Source organism: Theobroma cacao, chromosome 1 (genome assembly GCF_000208745.1).
Source record: "Theobroma cacao cultivar B97-61/B2 chromosome 1, Criollo_cocoa_genome_V2, whole genome shotgun sequence".
In the NCBI taxonomy this organism is placed as follows: domain Eukaryota; kingdom Viridiplantae; phylum Streptophyta; class Magnoliopsida; order Malvales; family Malvaceae; genus Theobroma; species Theobroma cacao.
Window position 1 is genome coordinate 31,746,410 of NC_030850.1, and position 27,192 is coordinate 31,773,601.

A 27,192-nucleotide genomic window follows, 5' to 3' on the forward strand; every position below is an offset into this window, starting at 1 on the left:
TCCTTTATTTATTTATTTATTATTTTGGGTAGATATATAATATTGTGGTCCATTTTTGGTACTAATAATTACCCTGGTGTTCTTGAATTTTCTTAATTTATAATAGTTTTATATAACTAATTATTTAGTGAACATATTATTATATCCTTACACATGATTTATACCTTATTTAAAATATACAAAAATAAACTTTAAAAAAAATTAATCAATCCCTTAATTATTACTAGCACAAGATTCTCGTAGTTGGCCTATGGAAAGTAAAAAAGTGGGTCGCGTCTCACATTTAAGGTCGTAAAGATTGCCTTGCCGTTAGGGCAAGAATTAAAGATAAAAAAAAATTCATCGAGAACTAACAAGAAGCAATGCATCTAACTTTTTTTTGCTTCTTTGGGATTTTGTTTTGTTTTTCATGGATCGTCTTACAAGGTACAACTAGGCAAGAAGGTTGTCATAAACCTGCCCAATCAATTAAATTAAATTAAATTAACTGTTTATTAAGTTGTACTAAACATTTTCCAACGTAATGTTGTCAGGGGAAGGAAGACAGACGGTTTGCATCCAACCACCTTCGGCGAAACCGAGGCTGTATCACAGCTCCACACATTTATCTAAATTTACAACTTGAACCATAAATTTTCTTTTTTTCTTTAATCAGAAAAAAAAAAGAATTTCAAAAGGAATCATCCAGTACAGAAACCACGTCATAATTAACTCGGAGATTTTTTTTTCCAAACAAAAAAAAAAGTAGAAAATATTTAGTAAGTATTTCACCGTAGGACCTCGAGTTCCCCAAACCCTAACCCCACTCATATTCCGTTTCCATAACAACCCTAAAAATTTTTACCCTTACTCATTATCTCACAATGGAGAGTTACGGATCGGGTCAAAGGCCGTGCGGGGTTGATCGACGGGCCGGGATTGTAAGCGGGAAGAGATCGAACGTCGGACCCAATCAGATCTTCTCGAGTCGTTCCCGCTCGCCCGATTTACAACCCGTGCCGAATCGGACGGCTAGGCCGAGTCAAGGCCAGTCGAAGCCGTGGGGGTTTACGGATCCCGAGATGAAAAGGAAGAAGAGGATAGCAAAATACAAGGTTTACACTGTGGAAGGAAAAGTAAAGGCTTCTTTGAGGAAAGGTCTCCGCTGGATCAAGAACAAGTGCTCGCAGATCGTCCATGGATACTAAAGGGGGGCAAAATTTTGCGGTTCAGACTGTGTACACATCGGATGGAGGGTGGGACCCGTTGGTGAGGTGGCGAGATCTTGTTGGAATTGATAGTTTTGACATTTGTGGGTAAGTAAAGATACTACTAAGACGTAACACGACATAATTTTTAGTAATTTTTTTAGAAAAAATATTTATTTTTTCAACTTTCGTTGTACTTAGTAAAACAGTGGAAAATGGGGTTTAATTTATGATAGGATAGTTTTATTTTTCTGTGCCTGGGGTGTTAAGAGTTTTGAAAATACTTCAGTTCGAATTAATGATATGAATTATGAAAGTCCTTTGGCAAAGTTGCATTTGCTTGAAGAATGTCATTAGTGCTAATCCCTTTTGCCTTGTTCTTTAACTCATTGACCCTTACATTTCTTTAGGATTGAAAATTTCGGTGTGCCAAAGCCAAACCATTTTTTCTGGTTTACCAACATTTGAGGCCAGTGAAGTTGGTAGTGCATCACTGAACTTAAGTTGCGTGAGATAACAAGGGTAAAATGAATGCATAAGAAATATAGATGTTATGCCAAGCAAAGAGAAAAAGATGGAAGTAATAAAAGAGAAAAAAGCTGGTACAATGATCGTACTTCCCGCAGGCAACAGGGCAGGGAAGAAATTGAGGGGGGGTTTCTCAATTCTCATGTTTGGATGCCGTTGCGTGAACTAGACAAGAACTTGTGGAAATTAACTTTCACCAATGTCATATGAGGGTCGTGCTTTAGCCCAATGTAAACATTTTAAACTCGGCCCTGGCGCCGCATTATTCTGAAAATGTTAGGTCCAAAACTTAGGACGATAGTCGATAGGCTTTTTCTGTCTTGACAGAAAAAAGAAAAGGGAGAAAAGCTTTCGGAGATGTGTGGTAATTTAGAGTCTGAAGGAGCATTATCTTTGAAATTGTACCTCAGGTCTGCTTTACGATCAGTCTTAACTGTCGAAGCTAATAGGAATAGCCCAAGTGTTTAATATTGTGAAAGATTTTTGTTTTGAGACAAATAACGAAGAAGAAAAAGCAAGCTTAATTTCCTCTGGTGCCGCTAATTAGTAGCAGTATAGCCTCCAGACACTTGTACGATGTGGGTACCAAATTAAAAGAAATTACTACAAATTATTGTGAATCTCATAAATGGCAAACCGCATCAAAGTAATATCGTAGAATTGCTCTACATAATAAAATGTTCATAATGATGTTAGAAATATTGTGCACGAATTAAATTGAGGGTGTCTAATTAGTATGAGCTTAGGATGTATATACATGCTAGGAAGATAAAGTCAAAACTGCAAAATTTTCTCATTTATGAATCATATTAATAACCAAATCATGCCATTTATACTTGAATTAAAGCAAAATTACACCTAACACCGCCATATCCCAAGTTCTATATAGTAAGCAAAACACAGCAGAGGATAACCTCTCTTTATTTGCTATACTTACTATTCGCCTTGCAACTGTATGTTTTCCACCAGCCCCGACTTTTCCTATGAACCACAAAGATAAATATAAAAAAGAACAAAAAAAATAAAGACAGAAAACAAACAATGCAACGTGCATGCATGCAAATCAATGCCGTCCGTACGTTCTTGAACACTGTTTTTCCGCAATTGTAACGATTCATTCATTCAAGTTTTGCCGCCTCATTTGTTCGTAGAACTGAGCTATGAATTCTTCAGCCTTAGCATCAATCATCTCGTCGCCATCGTCATCACCGTACCAAAACTCCGGCTCTTGGGTGATCTCTTCGCAAGATTTTATAACATGCTGAAGATCTGAAAGATTCAAAGGTGACTCGTATTGGCTCATGTCACTCACAGAGCCGTAAGAGGACATGGAGAAGACTGGGGACGGAGAGCTGTCCCTCATTGGAGATAAGGGCGACGAAATCTCTTCCCCTACATATTTGCCAAGAGGTATAGACTCCGCCTCAGGCATCATTGCCGGTTCGGCCTCGATAGCCGGGGGTGGGGATTGGTTGCTCTGTAAATGCATTGGGCGCATTGACCCTACAAGCCCCTTCCAGGAGAATTTGGAAAGCAAATTAACCTGAATGGATTTTGATTTTGACTTGCTTGATCTCAGACCCAACGCGTAAAGCGTCACCTTGAGCAGGCGAATGGCGGAGGCGCGCTTTCTTTTCTTCGTCAAAGGCAAGCCATTTTGATCAGGAGCCTTGTTTTTGTCCCTGGAGATGGTTGTAATTGATGTCTTTGATATTTCTTCCATCAAAAGGAAAAAAACAGAGACAAAAGAAAAGGCTCCTGATGTATCAATTTGCTACCGTATTTTTAGAGGAGCAACCCCTGCGCCAAGCACAGGGAGATGCGAAATGAGCCTTTGCCGAGAGGGAGAGACGGACAATGAATTTATATATGTTGAAAGTTCGAAGAGTCGTGCCCCTCCCTCTTTTTTTAAACTATCCTTCTATGTATTTACAAGGACAACTACGGTAAAATAAAACGGAATATTCTTCATTTGACAAAAATAGTACGCACCCAAAATACTTTAATTACTAACTATAAATATTGTAATTATACAAGTAAAACCGGTTAGTCTATGCGGTAAACTTTCCTTTCTCGAACTTAAAAGTTAAAAAACCACTGTGTTTACAAGTAATAGGAAATTAATGTCATCGATTCCCTTTTTTCAAATTTTATGTATGGCTACTTATTTTAGAATCAATTAGTTGCTACTATTTTAGAATCAAGGAAACTTCTGTTTTATTTAAACACCTACAATACCCATCATTTATTTGCTATACTACAACTTAGCACTATTTTTTTCTAATTACGTGTAAATAACAAGAAATTTATTACGTAATTAAACATGTTTAGGCATCAAATTATTATGTAGCATATAAACTTGACGTGGAGCTTTAAAAAATCTATTACTTAGGAATCAGTATACAGGGCCGGCTCAACTAACTTTGAATGTCATGTCAAATATTTATTATAGGTATGCGAATTAAAATTCAACAGAAACACCAAAACTCATCAAAGGGTTGAAATCTTAATTTCCTATTAGACTTCACAAATATACCAAAACTATTAATGTAACATAATTAGTTCAATAAATATTAAGCCATGTCGTATATAAAACTTGTGTGGGAAGATTATGTAGATGATATAAGAAATTCAAATGTACTAAAATTTAATAATTAGAAGATATATAGGAGTGAAGTTGAAAAAATGTTTTTAAAAGTACAAATTTTCAATGGAAGAAGAACGTAAGGAAAAGTATTATCAAACTTGATAACACTCAAACTCATTTTAATTACATTTTAAAAGAAGAGAGCACCCACTTTGGTGTTCCAACCCAAATTCAATAATTAATGCAATATAGTTAATTTTACAACTTAATAAATTCTATATATTATACACTCTGGTAAGAAGTTTGTAATTTTAATTAAATTAACTAAAAATTATACTTGCTTTGGACACAATGCATGCTAGCTATCTGTGTAGAAGGCTAACAGTCTCTGAGTTTGGACAGGGGAGCAAGATAATATATCTATGCGTAGAGGTGGCGGAAGCGTAATAAGAAGCAAATCATATGACCATGTAGAAGCGTCGAAGGGACATCGCGAGAGCGTTGTTTCAGGCATAGGAATCGGTTGGGCTTATTGTTTCTTGAAGCAGAAATTAATCTGACGGCTCGCATTTATTTGAGTGTCCCAATATTTCTATAATTAGATTGACTCCGTTCTCTCTCTTCCTCATTCTGTCTCAATTCCCAACAGCTTGCAATGTATCATACAAAAAACCAAACCGAAACAAGCCTTAAATCGCTGGAGAATGACCCCGAAAACATGCGTCCATGAATCCAGCATGGCCCAGTCCATCAATATATTATAGTAACATTTCACAGCGATGTGGGCCATGGGGTGTGGGGTCCGCCGAATTTTAATTTCCCCTTAGGATTTTCTATGTGGTCCCACAATGATGTCTTAAGATTTAGTCACAAAATAACCAAAACCATCTAATCATTGTTCATCGTTCACGAATTGAAGATCCGTACATGTTTACTAGGCGCGCTTAATTGTTTTTGGCTCCTCTTTCTTCAAAGCAATCGTGTTTTCCCTTCATATTTTCGTGCGAAGAGAAGAATGCATTTTTATTAGGTCGAAGAAAATGATATCTGGTTAATTATTTGAACTATTTTCGGAATGCTAAAGAAAAAGTAGATTGCTAATTTGTTTGTTTTTAAATAGAAATTTTTTATATTTTATGATTAATTAGACGGTGAATTTATCAATATATTTAGATTCTCTTTCTGGTTCTAGTCATTAATTGTTTGATGTGGATTGCTTGATATATGACTTTTATTATTTTTTTTTTGTCCGTAGTAAAATATATATTACTTATACATAAGAACTACAATTTTGCATTCCAAAATTAGAAAGTTTACAAAGACAAGTTAACATTACTTAGGAGGCATCTTGCAGCGCAAGACATGGTGGCACAAGAGAAAAAAGTCTTTATCGAAACATAATTTTCGCATGAGAAATTAAAAAAGATTGATGATTGAATGCCATATGTTTAACAAATATGTGTTGTGTTAAGCACTACATATATTGATTTTGCATCATTACGAATCCCATACACGTCCACCAGCTAGGCCTGGCACCAATTTATGTCTATGTAAACGGGTCAATCTAAGCCAACTTTTCACAATTATTGACAGAAGCTTTCTTGCAAGCGGTCTAATTAATTAATATTCATCCCCAATTCCTTATTTTCAACCATCCCACTTTCTCATTTACTAATAAGTTAGGGAGATCCCAACCTATAGAGTTAAAAACAAAAAATAATTGACCTTAGCTTAATATCATTATTTTAAGGTGAAAATCCCAAGTCAGCCACTCTCATATGAACCCCGAGGTTAAAAGTCCACTCTCATAAATTGTAAACGGGAGGGGAAGTAGTAGGTTATTTACTAGGTTAGCATCTAGATATCAATTGCGTGAATACAAAAAATATAATTGAAAACGTCTTTGTAGCTGTTTATGGAAGCCAATTGCTTGTTAACTTAGTACTTTTTCGTTGTCATTTAATGGGTAATTAGAGCTTATATTCAATGAATCTTCATGTAAACTTATATTGAATACGATTTCAGCATTGCATTTGATTGGTGGAATGAGAAAAGAACAAAAGAGGAGTTGGCCAGCTGGTTACTTAAGTCAATTCATGCCGTTAACTTGTTCAGCTCTGCCTATTTGTTTTTCTTCTCCGATACAGTACTTAATTTGCACTCCAATGTTCAATCAAGACAGAGGCTGGAACTTGCTGAGTTTGAAATTTTGAAACAGTATTCCAGGAACTTTCCTCGTTCAAAGATTAGTGCACTTCTGGCATTCAATTGTTTTGATATTTGACAAGTTGTAAAGTGGGACCGCACAGTTTGAAACAGGTGGCACTGCAGTTGTACAAGTTATAGACTTATGTCTTGTTTTTGTTAAGTAAACCTTTGGTTTTTATTTTTTTCTTGGTGAGAATTAGCTTTGCTTTTCGGCTCAAACGGAAGTGCACGCTCACTCCTACTCGTTGCCTTTTTGATGGCTCGGACCACTGATCCTGTCTGTGGAATTACATTAACCGCAGCAAGAAACTACTTGCCAGAGTTTTCAAAACCGGCGTTTTATTTAGACACCCTTGACAGCAAGTTTTCGGATGATGACAATTTTGAGCACTTGCGTCTGACCGATTCACACATTAAACTTCCAAGAAAGTACAAAATTTACGGCGCTTTAGAGCTAGCGAGCTGTCATCTTAAATCAAACCAAGATTTTTAGCTTGAGTTTAATTGTCTAAAGAATACAATAACTTCCAAAAACGGACATGGACTCTGCAATTTTGGTTTTGAATTTGCCCGTTTAGACTGTGATTTAAGTAATGATTCATCACTGATTCTGAACTACGATGCCAAATTAAGAAGAAAGCAAACCGTCAACCGTGAACTTGTGCAATGTGGTTGGAATCTTGCAAATCTGAATAGGCTGAAAACCAAATGCCAAATTTCGAAACAGAGGATCATCATATCTGAGCGGCATCCAAGCAATTAACATTGATCTACCACATTGGCTTCTCTATACATTCTTGAATTGATTTCATTGACTTGAGCTTGTCAACTTTTTGGGCTTTGAAAATAGTTAAATTTCGCTGATTTCAGAGAGAAAAATCGTGATAATTAATTTCAAGTATATTATAGGAAGATTCTCACATTTTGATTTGTTAATTAAAATACTAAATAAATATGAAATTAATCATATGATTGGTACAGCTTCCTGGGAACACGGTTTAGCATTCAATGGTATGTATTTATGAATCGTGTTCAAATAAGTTAAGATCTGTACCCACCGTTGAGCATAGGATTCTGTTTCTTTGTTCAGAAGTACAAACAATACGGTTAGCGTTTACCTCGCGCGAAAAGTCCTCAACATTTTCTGGGGAGTTCTGTTTCTTAATTCTCAAGTGAAAGCTAAACAAAAACACAACTAAAACCGTGTCCTGCTAACGACACCCAAAAGGAGGGCCCACTCTGCAATCATTTGCTTCACTCTTTTCTTTAATATTTTTTCAATGAACAAAAATTGACGTCAGGATTCCCGTTTGACAACAATAACCTTTCATACATGTAGTAATTGCTAGTAGCAGAAATATTTATTTCAGTCATGATATATTAATTGCCTTAATTTCTATATAACCTTTACAATTTGAAGATTTAACTGAAATTTGATTTAGTAAGATGTATTTTCGTTTCATTAAAATGGAGTAATTTTGCAAGTTGCAAATAAACTAAAAGAGCCGCAAATCCGTGCAACTTCAATTTGTCGAAAATTAAAAATGAAGGCACAAAAGGCACATTTTGTGCTGCTGCTGCTCCAAAGCGTAATAAACGAAACAAGATTGGGTTAGATTTGGATACAAAAACGGCGACAGCTAGATTTGTCTCGCGTACAACCGTGTTTCCCACGAGGTTCCACCGCCCCGTGTTCACATTTCTCACCAAAACAAAACAAAACAAAAGAAAACCAAACTGTTTTCTTTCATCTCTCTTTCACTCTCTGTCCGCGTATTAAACGCTCACGCATAATTACATATAAATAAGCAACCCATTAGTTGTCTTGGCTCATCAGCAACCTGAACATCTCAAAATCTCAACAGCAAAACAAAGTTCTTAGCATCCAAACAACATCTTATTTCAGCACCCAAAGAAAAGCTTTTCCGGCGTTTTCTCGTACCCAAGTTTTCTGCTGCTCACTCGACTCTACTGTGATTTTTTTCTTTTGTATTATTTTGAACTTCTTTTTCTGCGAATTAAGACAAGAAAAATGCCGAAGAAGAATAGTAATGTTTCTCAAAGAGCATGGAGTCTCCTGCGTCTAGCATTGTTATGGACAAGAAAAGGTGGGGTGTTCAAGAGACGGCTTATGATGGAGTTACGGTTGGTGCCTAAGTTCCTCAAAGGCCTTGGACATACAACCGCTCCTCGTGACCAAATCCATTACAAGGAGCGCGAGCTTTCCTTCGACGAGACCCCCTTTTTCAACGTCAAGATGCACCGTCCTTCTTCCATGCGGTTCCTTCTTCCTTGCATTAGCGCCGAGGCAGTGGATTTCGATTACGATTTCGGAATGGATGAATATGATGGAGTTTGCGGCTATGAGAGTGGAAGAAAGAGTTACTCAAGCAGTTCTGATGAGGAAGAACAAGGAGAAGAGGAGTGTGGATATGAGGGTTGTGATGAGAAGAGTCCATATTCATTAGAGGAAGAGGGGATTGATTCAAAGGCGGAGAAGTTCATTGCCAAGTTTTATGAGCAAATGAAGTTGCAAAGGCAGATCTCTTATTTGGAATACACTGAAATGCTTAACAGAGGCGCAAGTTGAATCTTGTGCTCTTGGGAAATCTGCATCCTTCTAAGTTCATTTTGCATATTCTACACCCTCTTGCTCCTTTTTGTGCGTTCAGTTTGCGGCTTTTACAGATAATTCATTTACAAGAAAGGCACTGCGGCTTTTTGTTATTCTTGAAAATAACGAGGATTCGAGTGTTTACAATTTCATCAATAAGAACTAAAACATCTCGTATACTTTCTAAATTTGAGAGAGTTTTTATTATTATTACGATTTTGCATTGCAGAGAAAGAAAATTAAGAATCAGCAATGTCAAAGGCACAATAGTAGTAGTAAATGGTAATTCATTCAACTGGCATTAGCCACTCAAAATTAAGGTATAATCTTGTGTAATGATAGCAACTAGGCAAGTGGGTATAATTTTTGCTTTGAACCAAAATAAAATTTGGATGCGAGGTTAGCAAAGTCAGGAAAAGACACTAAAAAGCATCATGCATACAACAAGAGTCTTGCTTTTGGAGAGAATAATTACATTAGTAATTTTTGGAGCACCATTCCTCATAATTCAAATTAACTTGGGGAAGAGAGTAAAATCGTTTAATAGTATAATTTTTATCTTAATTAGTTCCCAACTCGTGAAGCGAATGGCAGGTCTTTGGCAAAGCGGGATTCATTGGGCTGACACATCTACGCAGCAATTTGATTCGTAAAATCAAACAAACGTTAATAATTTAGTTCTGTGAAGTTGTTATCAAAGGTTAAAATCAATCGTGATGAGATGTTCATCATGAGAATAACTGGAGGGCAAAGACTATTGCCAACCAAAGTATCCCTTTGAGCGAGCAAATATGTTGAGGTAAAAAAATACTTGTTATCATTGATAGAAGAATTACATGAAACGACATGACAATTCGGAAGAGATTACAACTGTCTTTCCTCACCCTACATATCCATGAAAAAAGGGATTTTATTTTTAACCTGTTGCTGAAAGAGCTACATGCCTATCAACATGTAGAAAATAAGTTCTGAAATTCAAAACAAAAAAAAAAAAAAAACTTGCACTATTAAACGGAAATCCCTCAAATCAGTCAAGAATGTTGTAACTTTCACACATTGCTACAATTGTCTGGAACCAATTCTGAAGATTTGCCCTGTGAATATCAGGTCAAATGCACCAAGAACTCGATTATCCTTTTAGATCAAGGCAGATGGGAAAGAATGAGTCGGGTAAGAACTGAATGACCATAATATGTGCATTGCAATAAGGATCCACTTGAAGAACCTCCTTGCGTATATCTATAGCATAAGACCTCAAATAATATCAATTTTCTCCTGCAAACATAAGTACGGAGCTAGGTGTCAGTTCAGAAAACAAAAAAGAATAATTGAAAGTTGTATCTGATTGTACCCTACACTAACCAAACCACCGGCAAAGGCTGTATGCCAGTGGCCTAACACTGCCAAATAGTGACACCTCAACATATCATTAGATACAATGGTGCGCTGTGCTAGACCATGTCAAGTTGACCGAGGTATTGGAAAATACCTTTCCCTTATACCAGTTGGTCCACGAGAGTAATTAGACAGTTTCCTTATAAAACCTTCCCCACGCAATGTGTACATATGTAATTATGTAAAAGTAAAAGGAGACGTGCTAACAATGGTACAAAATACAGTTGACCTAACATGCCCAAAGTACCAAGCATAAATTCTAGTCTCTAAAGCCAGGTAACAATTTGTTCTACCCAAGGAATTTCTTCACATATTTAATTTTCAGAAAGAAGATTACCTTGTAAATCAGATGCGATGTAATCAGTATAACTTGTAAAATCAACTTCCATTTTGATGCCTGCCAAGATATGCTTCCAATTGTCCTCTTGCAGATAATATAAGACCTATAATGACAAAACACATAATGCTATTGTTGTTTCAGTGAAAGAAGATATAAGTTGAATAATCCAAATTTATCAACTATTTGCTTACAGGGTGTGGACTCTATGTCGATCAAGTATGTGGACTTTATTCATATTCCATCATATTCATAAGGACATAGCATGAGGACTCTCCATTTTAGAAGGATTAATTTACTTGGATCAGTGAAATTCAGACAAATGACAGCAGCTCTATTTTACATGGTCACATATTAATGCATCTTTCACTCTGCCCTATATGGGACCATGACCTTCCCAGTTGGATACAACTCAACGGCATAGTCCTTTTCACATCATTTTCCTTTTTTTAAAGCTATTAATGACAAAATATGCACTTTAAATGTAGTTGGAAATAATGTAACACTAATGTGCCCGTCAAGTTTAATACATAAGCTCTGGATTTGCTTGTGAACTGTAAGTACCTAAAAATGGAGCCGAGGGCTTCCCTGGCCGCGATTTAAATTCTGGATGAAACTGCACTCCTACATAAAATGGATGACCTGGAAGCTCCAGAACCTGCAAAACAGAAGAAAAGAAATTAACTTCAATATATGCAAGCACCAATATAACTTGACCCTATTTAGTTCAAAGACTGGTAAGGAGAGAATTTGAATCCAACAGATGGCTACACAGCACACACACATAAAAAGCAAAACTTCAACAAGGGGAAAAAAAGACACATGAAAAAAACCCACCTCCATCCTTTTCCCAGTTTCATCCTTCCCAACAAATTTCAGCCCAGCTTGTTCAAGAACCCCAATGACATCCGGGTTTACCTACAACAGAGTCATGTAAAAACGAAATAAATCATATCATGGAATATCATATAAGTTATGCTGGTAGATCCATTTTTTCTACTCTTTTCCAGTTGAATCAACTTGACCAACCTCGTATCTATGCCGATGCCGTTCATCTACATACTGTGGATTGCAGTACCTAGCAAGTGAAATAAACAAGAATTACCATGCACGCCAATCAAACCATACATAGATATCTTTAAATTTGTTCAATAATATTATTAAATTTAAACACCAGCATTAATTTTGTCAAGCTACAATTTATAGACTATTTGGCAGCAGCATCACCCAATGGACACAAAAAATAGTGCTTTTATTTTTGGTACATAAAAACATGCTTATTTTACCCATCAACATCTAGTTAATATAAAGCCACAACCCATGGGAAGCAATACCATCTGAAATGATAATATGAAGCCTTCTACCCTTGTAAACTACCAGGGGGCACATAAAACTTGTCATCCAGAGGTCATGTGGTATAAGCATCCATAGCACAAATAGAAAACAAATGAATTGAGTATTCAATCTTTTTTCTGCAGAAGCAGAGTTTGAAGAAATTTTAATTAAACAAACTAATAGATAAATAACATACAATTTAGAAGTAAGACAATCAGGGGTCTGGAATAGTGTTCTTCGAGATCCTAGTCTCATTGTGCTTCCCATATGCGTTCTTGAGCCCTGACACATCAAATAGAAGATAATATAGTCCAGCATGCATGAGGCAGATGTATGGAAACGTAAAATGAGCAAGATGCAATGTATACTTCAGGCATAAAAATCACAACAGGATCAGGTGTCTGCTCATCAAACTCCGTACTATTTGCCCTTTCAAGACCAAGAACCTGGAACAAATAACTAGAAAAGGTTTAGTCATTTGGAAAATAAAACATTGTATTTGAAAGAAAAGTCACTTACAGATCTGGCATACTCAATGACGGAGATCTGCATGCCCAAGCAAATGCCAAGATAAGGAACATTATTCTCTCTAGCATATTTTGCAGCCAATATCATTCCACTTATACCACGATCTCCAAATCCACCAGGCACTATGACACATTCAGCATTCTGCAAAAAACAGTTTGAGAAAAGAATTCAATTTCCACAATGCCCTCTCCATCCCAAATTCCCTTTACTATGCCGCACAAAACACTCTTACACAGTCCAGTAACCTAAATAGAAAAGATAATTACAAATTTCAATAAGAACCAGCCCCCCAACCCCACCCCACCCCACCCATAAAAAAAGGGAGAAAATATTCAATTGGTAATCTCTATTTATGATTCAATTTCAGGCACACTCAACTCTCAAGCACCATAATTAATTATGATTCTATTTCAGACACACTCATCTCTCAAGCACCATAATTAATAATCTAGCCTATTCTTGCAGGAAACTAATCCATGGAAGTGATAAACCAAGACCAGTTGTCAGGTAAAGGATCTGGCACTGCCAGAAAATTAAGGCATAAAAAAATAGGGAAAACCATATAAGGCTTACTCTTAAAGTCTTCCATGCAGCAGCATGAGCTTCTGGTGTCTGCATGAGGTAGAAGAATGTATAGACAAGATAATTTTTAAAATTGAAAAAAAAAAATGTAAAAGCGAAAGTGATACTGGTTCAATACCAATTGGGCACTATCATCTTCAAGGTCTGAAGCTGCAATCCAGTCAATCGATGGCTTCAAAGAGCATGCAATGCAGGCATGTAAAAGGGCCTACAAGCAAAAGAATACATATAATGAAAGGAAGTAGACATAATAATGATTACCTTCAGAGACAGAAATCAGCAAGCCAGTATATTTCAGTAGTCAAAAAACATATAACCAATTAGTAGGCTTATAATTTTGCATCACCAAATAATGAATACTTGTTTTCAATCAATCACAATATGATATATCTTTCACCAAAGTGATCTAGATTAAGAGATACAAAGACGCTGGATATGGAGTTATCTGAACTGATCTATGTGCTAATCCTTCCAGCATACGAAACATTTGGAGAGTTGTTTATGAAAACTTTACCATAGACCTTATTCTAAAAGAATGAAAGGAATTATAATGTAACAACAATAATAATATATAGCACCAGAAGCCTGTCTTGTATAACATTATGTGTCCATTGAAGAATAGCTTTTCCAGAACAGATAGTATGGGTAAAGTTAAGAATCTCTAGAAGTCATTAAATTAAACTAGCACCAAACCTTAACAACAGATAGATACGAGTCTGCCAGGCCAACATATTTCCCCACCATTGCAATCCTCACCTGCACACAATAGTATGTTTTTTTTTTAACAACTGAGAAAGTATTTTTTCTATTTTGAACTGGACAATTAGAGCTAAATTAAGAGTACTAACAGAATCAGTGAGATTATCAAAAGTTTCTGCCCTCCTGTTCCAAGCTTCTAAATCTGGAATTGTGGCAATGCTGAAACAGAACTTTAAAACCATTTAGTTAAACTTATCAAACCTTCCAGCAGTTGGTACCTTGATCCAAATTTAATGGTAAATTTTCGTAGTTAACAGCCACTCAATTTCAATGCCAACAGTCTGAAATGCTAACCAGTAACAAACATAAGGTTTGCCCAGTGCTAAAATCACAGAGATAGCGGTAAGGGGAAAATACCAACAACCAACTAATTAGGCAGCATACAAAAATATTGCTTACCTCGACCTCATTGTGCATCAAATAGTTAAGCCAAAGATGAACTTATTGTTATAACAAATTTAGCTGTCCTACAATAAAAAATTAAGATGTAGATGTTGGAAATGTTGAATCAAAAACTAACCTGAGTAAATCTAGCTGTTTCAGAATTGAATGATGAGCATTTTGATTCTGAAGCAATAGGCAATATAAAACAGCATGTTAAAAATGTGAAAGTTCAAAACACTAGAAATCCTTAAGATCCAGAGATATGGAAGAACTGCTATGGAACATACTCTAAGTAAGAGAGGAATATGCCAAATATTGGGAACATCATGAATACTTAGAATGTTGGCAGCCTGTGAGAGACCACAATGTGATAAATAAGATTGTCAGTGAAGATGATAAACATAAATCCAAATTAAATAAAACAAATTTTGCCAACAAATTTACCGGAACGTGACAAAATTGTGTAAGTTTCTCTTTTGTATTATCCAATAAGGGCTGTGAGTCACCGACCAAAAGGGTACACATACCATCAAATTTGTGACAAAAGTTAGATCAAGAAACCAAAGAAGTCAAAATGATATTTAGCAAGATAAAAAGAGAAAACACAAGTAAATCAAAGAGCTAAAGCTGAGGAATTGCAATTTTACAACATAATATTTATATGACATGAAGGTTAGGTGCAGTACCAAGTTAAAAATGACAACAACAATGGCGAGTAGAGAGCACCATCACAACAAGATGCCACACCCCAAAAAGATGATAATGATTATTTACATTCAAGCCAATCCATTTAAAAACTAATAAAAATGCACATAAGTGTTATAATGAGCTAGGTAATAATGCTCCAGAAAGCTAAAATGAAATGATGCAATTTGCCAAACTATTGTGAAGACAAAATCATCTCTGGCATGAAAGTGCATGCAAAGCGGTGCACCTGAGCAGAGCGACATGCAAGCAGATGAGGAGTCAAGCCTAATGCTCTAAGTTCCCGAACACTATGCTGTGTAGGCTTAGTTTTCTGCATCCACAGAGAGAGAGAGAGAGAGAGAGAGATGGAGGGAGAGACAGTTACTTTCACCATAAAAAGTGGCAACATTTAATATATTTCAGGGACTTAACTGACATTGGTTTAAAAATAAGCTCCAAAACAATGACCTAAAAGAACTTTGCAATTCATGTAGAATGTTACAGGAAAATTATGGAGTATTACTTGCTCTCCAACAACACCCAGCACAGGTATTAGGCTCACATGAATGAGGCAGAAGTTATCTTTCCCTGAGGAGGAAAATGAAAATTATTATGATGAGTGAAGATCCATATCCAAAGATACCAAATAGACTGATATAAAGTCTCTTCCGGCCATACTATAGATGCAGAATCAAATATTTTATTACCAGATTGAGGATTTAACAGGATGGGAAAGGCTACCAATCATTCAAAAACCTGATCAACTGTATCTCTTAATTTACCAACTTGTGTGTGTACACACAACACACAGCAAATGTTTGTCCAAAGTATTTGACCTATTGACCAGAATAGCATGGTACATTTGAATAAAGGACAAGTTGCACAATCATAGCACTGTATACTTAATCAAATTATATTATCCACAAAACTTCTCGGCTGACACATTCCTTGGGAATCCAGGTTCCTGTAGGCACAACTTTAAGGTCTGTGACTTCATGTGAATCTAAGGAGCACCACATACGTGTCGATCTAAATAAGCACCAGGCACCACATCGCAACAAGGCTAACAATTAAGCAGGAAAATAATGACTGATAAACAAAACAAACCTACAGAGTATCATTTACATTTCAGGACTAAACAGAAAACACTGCAGGCTTACCAACTGAAAAGGACAACTGTCGCAAAGCTTCAATGAATGGCATTGATTCAATGTCACCTGAAGAAAACACCCCCCCCCCCCCCCCCACCCAAAAAAAGGTCACTCATCTTTCACCCAAAAATGCAAAAAAAAAAAAAAAGGTAGGGAGAGAATTCCTGACACATCAAATGTCTCTTTTTTAAGCATAGCTCTTACCAACAGTGCCTCCCAACTCTATCACACAAACATCTGCATGGCCCTGTTTTCCATCCACAGGAATGAGAGCAACGGACTCAATCCAGTCCTTAATAGCATCTGTGATGTGTGGGACAACCTGGGATCCATTCAAAAAAGAAATGGCAGGTATTTATTTTTACTTTCTTTGTGCAAACAAAAGTGGCCACATAATTTGGAAGCAAGAAGTGTCACCTGAACAGTTTTTCCAAGATAATCACCTCTTCGTTCCTTGTCAAGGACGGACTGATAAGAAAATACAAAAACTGGATTATTTTCAAATTTCAACCACTTATAGAACTCAGGTGAATGCTGAACAAATACATTAGCGTCTATTCTGACTAAACTGAATTACCTGATATATCTTTCCAGTAGTAATGTTGTTCTCTTTAGTAAGAGTAGCATCAAGGAAGCGCTCATAATTACCCAAATCCAAATCAACCTTTTCCAATCAAACATCACCATAAACCAACTCAGTTAATATATTGCTCTGAGGTATTCTATTTTTTGGCAAATACTGTTAGCACAAAAAACTGAATGCTAGAGAGAAAAATAAAAGGAGGCGGGTAGTAAAACCTCTCCGCCGTCATCAAGAACAAAAACCTCTCCATGTTCAAAAGGAGACATGGTACCGGCATCCGTGTTCAGATAAGGATCTGCAAGATACAAGGAAAAAGAAGACGATTAACAAACAAAGAATAAGCATAACCAGGACTGCTGTCAAAATAAAAATCGAAAACAAACCCCGAAAAACAAAAAGTTTAGGAACTAAAGAGCAAGTAATAGCAATAATAAACACTGAAGAAAAGCAGATTATACTCGTTAAACATAAAAAAGAAAATTTGTAATCAATCAAACGTTTGATTCAAATTTCTGAAATGTCAAATATTAGTCGAAAAGCATAAAGATTAGAAACCAACCCAGAAACCTGAACCCATAGAAAAGAAGAAAGAAAAATTATAAGGTAAAACGAGGAAAAAAAAAAAAAGAAGACCAATTTTGATGGAAGTAACACGAAGGCCACAGGCTTTAAGGACGACGCCTATGCTGCTGGCGGTGACGCCTTTGCCGAGTCCACTTACGACTCCTCCAGTAACCAAAACGTACTTCATTTTCCTTCTCTCTGAATAATATTTCTATTAAAGTCTTTGTTGCGGTCAAAGTGCTTGTATTAATGTCTCTGAGCGAGCGGGAAAGCTTTGAAGAAGAAGAAGAAGAAGAAGAAGCAGCAGCAGCAGCAGCGTGTATTTCTTTTGCTTTGTTTTTTTTTTTTTTTTCTTTTTGCCTCTTATTGGCAGTCGCTTTCCAAGCTTTTCAACCTTTTTTAAAACAAATCTAGCAAGAATTGAAACTCTCCTTTAGGGTACCGTTTAGGTACAAGTAAACCCAACCTCCTTTTCATATTTGTTGACTTTATTTCGATCAGATTACACGGTAAATCTTTATTACCAGCACCGCATTCTACTGATCTAGGTTTTACACAACCGTTGGGTTATCCTCGAATCTTAGTAACTGATTACATCTGTTGTCCCAGAGAAAGGAAATCCAAATGGGCCCGCATTATGATAAATCAAATTTAATTGATCTTATCTATAATATTGGATTAAGTTCCGCTAAGATTTTAGTACTCTAAACACAGACTTTAGTCAATGTGAAGATTTCTTCGAGGAGTGCGGAATGAAAGGATATAGATGCCTAATGCTTTTCATTATTGTATTATTCTCCTGTCTTCCAATTTTTATTTTTTAAATCAAAAAGTTCAAAAGGGCAAAGTACAATTATTTTAATGAGAAAAATGTACAAGAAAATTTATTTACAAAATGTCATTAGCTTTGCAATGCCCTGTGCATGTCACAGTAATATTTTCGCATATGCTCCCAATTAACTTCCAATCAATTTTACCTAATCTTATTAATATTGCTTGAATTTGATTTTTTTTTTCAGTCAAACATTTTTTAAATGTGATGGTTTTTCTATTTGTAAATTAAAATAAATCTTTCAAAAATTTGAGGAAAATAGTTTTTCAATATATATTAATTAAAATTTAATCTAATCGAATATTTAAAGTTTTGAACGACAGCAGCACTAAATTGTTTTGATCAAAAAATGTTTCCAAACGAGAAAATGATGTGATGGTAACCATTGCTCGAGGAAGCTAGCATATTCCCCGCTGATGCTAAATTATTGATCTCTCAGGAGTTATGACCCCTAATTATTCCTCCTTTATTCACTAACTTTACTCTTTATTTTGTTCTTCCGCCCCTTGCTTAATGCCGAATTTAGTCTTTAATTAGTGGCCAGAGTCATATCAGATCCCAAAAAAGGTGCGATTTTAATTTCAGAGATGGGTGATTGTCCTTCCCACGTGCATCGGGCAAAAAGGAATAAAATTAGTTACCACTGATGTGTCGCAATGAGGATGATGTGAAGAGAAAACACGACAAGAAACATATGCAACATAAAAGGGGAAGAAAAAATTATACGAAGTGACTTATGAGATAAAGTGTTTTAATCTCTGCCTTAAATTTAGAATTCAATCTTTGTCTTTTGCCCAAAATCAAAAGGATGCCCCTTTTTTTTAGTTGGTTTGACACGCAAACTTTGTCTAATAGTTTTATACCAAAGTGTCATCAAAGGTTCCAAGAGGAACAGAAAGTGTACACAAAGTGACTTCCACCTTTTTTTTGTTGTTTGCACTTGAATAACCACAAAGCATATAGAATTCATCATCTTGATTTACATTATTATTAATTCCTATCCAGGTTATTGATTTATTAGTATTATACAGTATAAACAACAAAGAATTTAATTATTTAAATAGTATCGAGAACGTGGGTCTGTGGATTGGCAGGCCTGAGCTTACTTTCGAAGATTTTGGTCCAAATTTGGCCCATATACAAACCCACTTGCAGTGCATCAACACTTGATTGGCCAACTTTTGAATTTCAAACAGAAACGTAGCCGTTGGGGAACCGACCGGGGAGATGGTGGGAATCCAGAGCACGCGTGGGTCTGTGTTTTCAAGGGCGGACGAAGTAGAGTAAGAAGAGGAAGAAGAAGAAGCTGCAGCAGGAGCAGGCGGCGACCAAGCCCAGGTTCAACAACAGCGGAAACCAAACCCTTTCGGCTCCGCAAGGCCCGGAGAAGTTGTTCTCCAAGAGAAAGGAATTGCCTGGAGAAAACTAGACCTCCATCTAGAACAATTCTCTCCTTGACGGTGTGATATTTCATCCCCCTTCCATTTAGATTTTCAAATGCCTTTAAATGCATTAGCGAACCAAATAATGTTCACTCTATATTGAACAAAACTAATGAATTCGTTCTTTCCAAACTACAATGGCTGCGATTTGTGATAGATTTTAGGACATTTTACCTTCTTGTTGCTTTGAATAACTATTTTCTCAAACACATAAATACCTACAGGCATGAATCTCAGAATGAGAACCTGCAGAAACAAACAACCCTCAACCTACAACAACTATTTTGAACAGTAAACAACCAAACCCTGCTCCTGGTAGATGCCTGAAACAGAACCTACAAGACCCAAAAGTGTGGCTCAGAGGAAATCCAGTGTCTTCACATGTTCTTTTCGCTTCCCAGATTCAGAGTCCTGAATTGTTTGTTCCTCCGCTGAGACATCCCCCAAAATATGTTGCTGGCTTGCCCTACGACCCTTGGGTGGCTAACAGTCTCAATGCATTAGACTCCGGATATCAACATTTTAAGCATGAAAAGAGAACAGATTTCATGAAAGAAGAAAAGCCCACAACATGAAGAGTGAGTCCGAAATGTGCGGAAACAGGAGCACAATAACTGGGTTAGTTCAAGCTAAGGAAGCACAACAAAAGGGCAGAGTTTTGGGAGAATCTGTAGTTTACAGAAAAAAGCCAGAAGCAGATTCTTCCACAATAAAGGAAAAGTTTCATGGCAGGAATTCGCATGGTTTGCCTCTGGTAAATCAAAGCATTGAACCCCCTGAAGTGCAATCTAAGCGGATGCCAGCTAATGCGAGGCAGCCTAGGAACATACAAGATGATTTGGGCATGGATGGAACTAGCTTTCAAGTTACTGAAAACAACAAGGCAATGGAAGATAAATGGCAAAAGATTACCAGAAAAGTCCAAGATTTGTCTATAAAGCAAGTGGACAATGGTGGGAGAGACACAGCCTCCTCGCAAGATCAAGGTAGACAGGGCAGGCTTGGGAAGGAATAACAAGAAGAATTTTGAGAAAAAACGGATCCAGTTAAAAACTTAGAATTACGGTAATCTGCCTACTCGCAGAAGAGATGGTGACGAAGAAAACTTGGAATAACAAATGGCTCTGTCATGTTCAATTTTTAAATCATCTAATTGTTTTCTGCTTCATACTTTGTTCTAGAAATAAGGTCCTGCAATTGGTTTCTTTTTCCAAAAGGGCATTTTAAGTTCCAAACTTATACTTGCTTGACTTTCAGCATGAATCTAGTTCGAAGTCAAAGGTTAGTGAATGACAAGGATGATCACAATCATGATCATTAAACAAAAAACAACCAAAGTGAACCTACATATACATAAATCACTGCTTGAATTTAAGTGAGTTGCAATACAAGAAAAGGAAAATTTTTGTAGAAATAACAATGACAGTAAAAACATATAAGATCTCAAAAGCATAAATCATTATGATGATTGAAGAAAGAAAGACTTGTTATAGCAGTCTCAGATTTACAACTGTATGAAAACTTTTGGAGAGCCTGCTGAGCCAACCTTAATTCAGTCCTTTTATGAATTTTTTAGAGAACTCCACACGACTTGTCTATCCAAACTCATATTACCTATGAATAACTGCGTCAAATGAAACTTGCATTGTCCACTAGTTGGACTATGGGACAAACCAAAAAGCCTCAAGTGCACATCTCGTTCCGATTAACAGAGAAATAAATATGTCACAACATGTTACAACACAAGCTACACTTTCTAGTGATAGCTCACTCCTTCTCCAGTCACAACTTCACCAATGCGATAGGCTTTGTAAGCACTATTTCCATCTTCAAGTATTCTATGAGATGCCTCCTGACTCACAATGAGAACCATGCCAATGCCCATGTTAAAAGTCCGCCTCATCTCAGCATCTTCAATTTTTCCAGCCTAAATCAATAGCAATCATTTAAAATAATCGAATATTAACTGTTGTAGGTTTTAGAAAATTATCTGGTAATGTAAAGCAAGAAAAATAACTCAATCTCTATGTAGGTTTAAGAACATGCCATGAAAAACTTTCTACCTGTTGTATCCATTTGAACACAGCTGGAACTTCCCAAGAATCCTTATAAATAACAGCACCAAGGCCTTTTGGAAACACTCGAGGTATATTGTCTGTGAAACCACCACCTGTGATGTGTGCGATTCCCTTCACCCCTCCCTTGCTAATTAAATCTAGCACCTGTTGACAGGGAAAAAGGATTTAGCTTGCCAATTCTGCACGACATGAGGAAACCAAACTCATAATGTCAAATAAAGATTGACTATAACCTGCTTAACATATATAACAGTTGGTGCCATCAATGCTTCACCTAATGTAACTGCTGCACCAGGAAGTTGATTTTCTATAGACAGGCCACTTCGAGCCAAAACCCTGCAAAAGATTATAAGTACACAAAAAGGATTCCATAAATCAGAAATAAGAGGGCTTTTTTTTTTTGTAAAAAAGCAAAAACAGGAAAAGCTACTAATCAAAGAAGCATACAGATTCAACCATATCACTCACACCACAACTGAAGATAATTACAAACAGCATATCTCTCACACAACAACTGAAGATAATTACAAATAGCATATCTCTCACACTACAACTGAAGATAATTACAAATAGGACATTCATTTACAGAAGTTGCTAACCGTCTGACAAGAGAGAAACCATTTGAATGGACTCCACTAGAAGGTAGGCCAATCAGTACATCTCCAGCCACAATGTTTTTTCCATCAATAACAGAATCCTTTTTAACAATGCCTACTGCAAAGCCACTAAGATCGTACTCACCCTTTGCATAAAAATCTGGCATCTCTGCAGTCTGAAATACAGATAATTTTAAAATGTTCATAGCAATTTTAACCATACATAAAACTTGAAAGGGCTTCAACATATGACAGCGAATGCATTCTGCAGATATGATCTTCAACACAAAGGCAAGTTATGATCAATTAAATAAGATATACAGGATTAAGAAAATCAACCATTTGTGGTTAAAGTCATTCCTATGAATACTATTCATGTCTAAGTGTGAGCTTGACATACAGTAATTGCTATATCTGAGATGCAAATGGTTGTCCATTGTTACCAGCCCTTATGATTACAGAGCTAGTCACAGTTCTTCAAATCAAAATTCTTAATTATTTAATTCCATGAACTTAAAAATTTTCCAAATTTCAACAGGAAACTATTCATCCCACTCATTAGATAATACATTTAATTTTTTTAAATATCAATTAAATTAAATTATGTACCTCTCCACCCAACAGAGTGCAGTCAGACTGTTGACAACCATCTACAATGCCTTTTATAACCTGAAGAACAAGAAAACAGAAAAGTAACATTACTAATGACAGTTAGCCACTGAGATGTGATTTATGCTCAAAGTAACTGAAGTATACAAAACAATTTAAACCTTTTCAGCAAGGCCAACATCAAGGAGACTCGTTGCAAAATAATCAAGGAAAAATAATGGCTTTGCTCCAGAAGTAACAATGTCATTGACACTCATTGCAACCTGCAGTATGGGTTTATTAGGATGAAAATATTAATATATATGCATATAACAGAGTTTTCCAAAGTTTACAAGATCAATCCCAATAGTTTCATGGATTCCAGTCTCAAATGCTAGCTTGAGTTTGGTTCCCACACCATCAGTTCCAGCAACAAGGTAAGAGTCACCTGTCCATTCGACCAAAAGTTTATTAACAAACCAATAGAACCCAGCACCCGAGCATTTGGTTCATTGGTTGGTGCATGATCACACTGCTTAATAGGGTTAGAATCCCCCTCCCCCAATTATATAAAAAAAAAAAACCAATAGAACCCAAAAAATACCAGATTTTTCTAAATAGAGAAAAAGATGTAGATAGGTTCTATAAACATTTAAGATAGCAGTACTTTCTCATTTGCGTGTTCTTAAAGTTAAAAAACACTAACAAAACTTAATTATAGTAAAGAGATCCTCAACAGAACCTGGCAATTGATAATTGCCTAAGAATACCACATTGTTAATAAGCTACTTCGTCAATAACACAACAGAACCATAAAAAGTTACAAAAATTATAATCTTGGAGATCGAAGACGCCAAAGGGGAAGCCTATTTTAAACCAAAACCAGCCAATCGATGAGCTTAACTATTTCGGATTTCAACCAATAAGAAAGGTAGCCTTTGTCGAAAAGGAATAACAAACTCTATCATAAATTCATAATTTAAAAATAATTAATACATTACTCCCACATTCATTTATAAAGACTCCTTTTTCATAGCAAAGAAAAAGAGCTTAGAAAAAAATGTTACCGAGAGGGTAAAGCCCGCCAAAACCACCGATTCCAGGTGCCATCTTGGCGATTCTTTTAACAAGCTCAGACCCAGCATCTATATCAACACCAGCATCCTTATACGTTAGCCCACCTGCTTCATCAGAATCGTTCTTCGACATCGAATTTATGCGGCTGTGAGAAACGCTATTTCGTCCTTGCGGGGATAAAGAAAGCGGTGCATACCTTTGGGAGAAGCAGCGGTAAGGGGTTATCCCAAAAGCAGGTTGAGTTGCAGTGGTGGGTTTATCGAAAGAGGGCCTGGAAGAAGCCGCAACGCAGCGAGATAGTTCGACGTTGGCGGCTGCCAAAGTGTTGGTCATGGCAATGTTGGAAGAGAACGGCTTTAGGAAGAAGAAGCAGTAATCGACTGAGTGGGTTTTAGGCTTTGTAGGGTTGGAATGGGGGGAAACTGGAAAGAAGCCGAGCTACATCGTTTTTTATGCACAAAGCACGTTTGGCACAGTGTTTATTAAAATAATTTTACAAATTATTTAATTAGAATTGTAATATAATATTGAGATTATAATATTTAATTAAAAGAGAAAATTATGAGAAATGATTTTTTTGATAAAGTTATTTTAAAAGTAACCATCAAAATAAATTTAATTATTTTTAATCATATTTAGTTATAATTTGACAAAAATTCTCTTTAAATTATTTCAAATAAATTAAATCATTCATCACAATTTCTTTCTATTTCTCTCCATTTATGTTTCGGATTTCTCTCTCACCATCACAGTCTCTCAAATTTTATCAATTTCTCTGTTCAACATGCATCTGCTATGCTTTCGAGCGTTTTCAAATTTCTCTTTGTTATACTTTCAAGACACCAAGTAATAGTTTTGACATGCTTGAGTGGGTGATTGTTTGAAAAATTCGATTTTTAGGTATTTTGGATGAAACTAAAATGATAAAAATAATCACAAATGTATGAAATAGTTTTTAATTGAACCAATTCATGACTTAAATATCAATAAACTCAAAATTTTGAAATTTATAAGTCTAAGTTTTCAAAGAATTTTTTTATTTATTTTTAGTCATAGTAGGTGTTTTAGATAAAAAATATTTGTATTTTGATTTATGAAAACATGTTAAAAACACTTTAATCTGTGCCAAATTGTCAAAAAAAAAAGTTGAGAGGATTTGAAGTTTTGTTTTGTAAGTGACAACAACATTTTAGACATTAAAGTGTAATAAAATATTTTTGAATATGTCGTGTAACAACAATATTTTTTCAACATGACGTGTAACAATAATATTTTTTTTCAATATGGCGTGTAACAACCTTTTTAAACCATGACGTGTAACATATTTTTTTACATGGCGTTTAATAATAGTATTTTTTTTCAACATGGCGTGTAACAACCTAACCATGGTTTATCACAGATTTTTGTACATAGTATGTAACAAGCTAACCATAGCTTGTCACATGTTTTTGTATTTAGCTTGTCACATATTTTTGTACATAGCATGTAACACGCTAACTATGACTTGTCACAAGTTTTTGTATATGACGTGTCACATATTTTTTTACATAGCGTGTAACACGTTAATCATGGCTTGTTACAAGTTTTTTTACATGACGTGTAACAAACTAACCATAGTTTGTCACAGGTTTTTGTATATGACTTGTCACATATATTTGTACACGGCATGTAACAAGTTAACCATGACTTGTCACATATTTTTGTACATAGCGTATAACATGCTAACCATGGCTGGTCATTGGTTTTTGTACATGGCATGTCACATATTTTTATACATAGTGTATAACACGCTAATCATGACTTGTCATAGATTTTTGTACATGACGTGTCACATATTTTTGTATATAGCGTGTAACACGCTAATTATGGCTTGTCGTAAGTTTTTGTACATGACGTGTAACATAATAGCGTGTAATTTCATTAAGGGTAATTTTATCCAACTTAGCTAAAAATAGTTAAAATTATAAAGAGGGCTATTTTTAAAAACATCTTATCTTTAAATACTATTTTTGAAAATGCTCATAATTAAAATACTATTAATTAGTCAAAATTAAATTACAAATAGAATTTGACATATATATATTATATCATATACCTTTATAACATGTATAATTTAAATTCCTTTGTAACAAATACATACAAGATTTTTTTTTCTTCTAATAGCATTTAGGTACCAATAAGTGATTTTGGCTCCAAAATAATACTAAAAGTATATTGGTTTGGTTTAAAAAATGTTTGTTATCAATTTTTTTTTGAGTAATTGCAACAGACATGTGCTTTCGTATTTTTTTGTGATTAATAAACACTTTTTTAAGTATCAAATCATCAAAATACACCTTTTACTTTTTATGAATTTCAAAGTGATATTTTTTAATTATTCAAATATTTTTAATTTAAAATAAAAAATTAATGCATTTAAAATAAATAAAAGTATAGTGAGAATATAGTTCGTTTAAAGCAATTTCAATCATTTAGAAAAAAATTTTAAAAAAATTGTACACTACTCATCTACATTGTATTTTTTTTTTCAAACAGTTTAATTCTCTACAGCGTTTTGTTATAATAATGTCAAATATTCAAATATTCTCTACAGCATTTTTCTCTATCCAAATTTTTTTCAATCACGACCTTAATGTTAAATTAGGGCCTAAATTAGGTAAATCATATAAAATGATTTTGAGGCCCAATACTTACTTGTTAAGAAAGTCCGAAAGGGCAAAATAAGTTGGCCCATTCACATAGCCCAATTTTAACAGACCCTACCACGAAACAAACTTCATATTTTGAATTTTTCCGATTTTCAGATCTATAAACTACGATTATAAAGCTTATTTATTTTAAACTTTTTTTTTCTTTTGCAACAAATCTTGAAATTATACCAAAAGCAAAGGCACAAACTTGAACAAAGAAGTACAAATTATATAAATAAATTTCTAAATGGACTATGAATTATCACCTGAGAAATAAGTAACTTGGCAACGTGCAGAACAAGTTGGGCCATAAATCCTGAATCCCCCCATGGCTTGGCTAGAGGAAGAGAAAACTAGAAAAAGTCAGACTCACTCGAGGCAAAGACAGCGTGAAGGGAGAGAAGCAGGCAGCAGTGAAGCATGGGGAAGTTAAAAAATATATATCTAATATATTATTATT

General features: G+C 35.4%; 5 protein-coding genes across 5 annotated transcripts; 2 read left to right on the top strand and 3 right to left on the bottom strand.

Annotated features, from left to right (window-relative positions):
* On the top strand, positions 642 to 1,439 carry LOC18613658. Its single transcript, XM_007050996.2, has one exon. The coding sequence runs from the start codon at positions 864 to 866 to the stop codon at positions 1,185 to 1,187; it is 324 nt and encodes a 107-aa protein (XP_007051058.2). The 5' UTR covers positions 642 to 863; the 3' UTR covers positions 1,188 to 1,439.
* Positions 2,485 to 3,587, bottom strand: LOC18613659. The gene has a single exon (XM_018121804.1). It carries the CDS (start codon positions 3,436 to 3,438, stop codon positions 2,830 to 2,832), a length of 609 nt encoding a protein of 202 aa, XP_017977293.1. The 5' UTR covers positions 3,439 to 3,587; the 3' UTR covers positions 2,485 to 2,829.
* On the top strand, positions 8,329 to 9,419 carry LOC18613660. The gene has a single exon (XM_007050998.2). It carries the CDS (start codon positions 8,543 to 8,545, stop codon positions 9,098 to 9,100), a length of 558 nt encoding a protein of 185 aa, XP_007051060.1. The 5' UTR covers positions 8,329 to 8,542; the 3' UTR covers positions 9,101 to 9,419.
* Positions 9,917 to 17,929, bottom strand: LOC18613661 (CTP synthase). The gene is made up of 23 exons (XM_007050999.2): positions 17,499 to 17,929; positions 17,081 to 17,160; positions 16,860 to 16,946; positions 16,700 to 16,750; positions 16,487 to 16,604; positions 16,292 to 16,348; positions 15,655 to 15,719; positions 15,379 to 15,462; positions 14,889 to 14,939; positions 14,732 to 14,794; positions 14,581 to 14,627; positions 14,150 to 14,219; positions 13,995 to 14,057; positions 13,420 to 13,509; positions 13,293 to 13,331; positions 12,711 to 12,860; positions 12,560 to 12,637; positions 12,388 to 12,473; positions 11,886 to 11,934; positions 11,694 to 11,774; positions 11,421 to 11,514; positions 10,857 to 10,962; positions 9,917 to 10,399 (listed from the first exon to the last, which is right to left on the bottom strand). The coding sequence occupies exons 1-22, from the start codon at positions 17,614 to 17,616 to the stop codon at positions 10,898 to 10,900; spliced, it is 1,686 nt and encodes a 561-aa protein (XP_007051061.2). The 5' UTR covers positions 17,617 to 17,929; the 3' UTR covers positions 9,917 to 10,399; positions 10,857 to 10,897.
* LOC18613663 (phosphoribosylformylglycinamidine cyclo-ligase, chloroplastic/mitochondrial) lies at positions 21,140 to 24,506 on the bottom strand. The gene is made up of 8 exons (XM_018121779.1): positions 24,033 to 24,506; positions 23,319 to 23,413; positions 23,148 to 23,249; positions 22,987 to 23,046; positions 22,381 to 22,553; positions 22,015 to 22,117; positions 21,767 to 21,925; positions 21,140 to 21,630 (listed from the first exon to the last, which is right to left on the bottom strand). Exons 1-8 carry the CDS (start codon positions 24,373 to 24,375, stop codon positions 21,460 to 21,462), a joined length of 1,206 nt encoding a protein of 401 aa, XP_017977268.1. The 5' UTR covers positions 24,376 to 24,506; the 3' UTR covers positions 21,140 to 21,459.

Coding starts and splice junctions, on each gene's coding strand:
- LOC18613663 (XM_018121779.1), bottom strand. CDS start 24,375: ATGACCAACACTTTGGCAGCCGCCAACGTCGAACTATCTCGCTGCGTT. Junction 22,118..22,380: donor GGTTTCTCTCTTGTCAGACG/GTTAGCAACTTC, acceptor AATCTTTTGCAG/GGTTTTGGCTCGAAGTGGCC. Junction 21,631..21,766: donor TGTTCAAATGGATACAACAG/GTAGAAAGTTTT, acceptor CTATTGATTTAG/GCTGGAAAAATTGAAGATGC.
- LOC18613661 (XM_007050999.2), bottom strand. CDS start 17,616: ATGAAGTACGTTTTGGTTACTGGAGGAGTCGTAAGTGGACTCGGCAAA. Junction 16,605..16,699: donor ATCTTGGAAAAACTGTTCAG/GTGACACTTCTT, acceptor AATGGATCCCAG/GTTGTCCCACACATCACAGA. Junction 13,510..13,994: donor CGTATCTATCTGTTGTTAAG/GTTTGGTGCTAG, acceptor TTTTGCTTGTAG/GCCCTTTTACATGCCTGCAT.
- LOC18613660 (XM_007050998.2), top strand. CDS start 8,543: ATGCCGAAGAAGAATAGTAATGTTTCTCAAAGAGCATGGAGTCTCCTG.
- LOC18613658 (XM_007050996.2), top strand. CDS start 864: ATGGAGAGTTACGGATCGGGTCAAAGGCCGTGCGGGGTTGATCGACGG.
- LOC18613659 (XM_018121804.1), bottom strand. CDS start 3,438: ATGGAAGAAATATCAAAGACATCAATTACAACCATCTCCAGGGACAAA.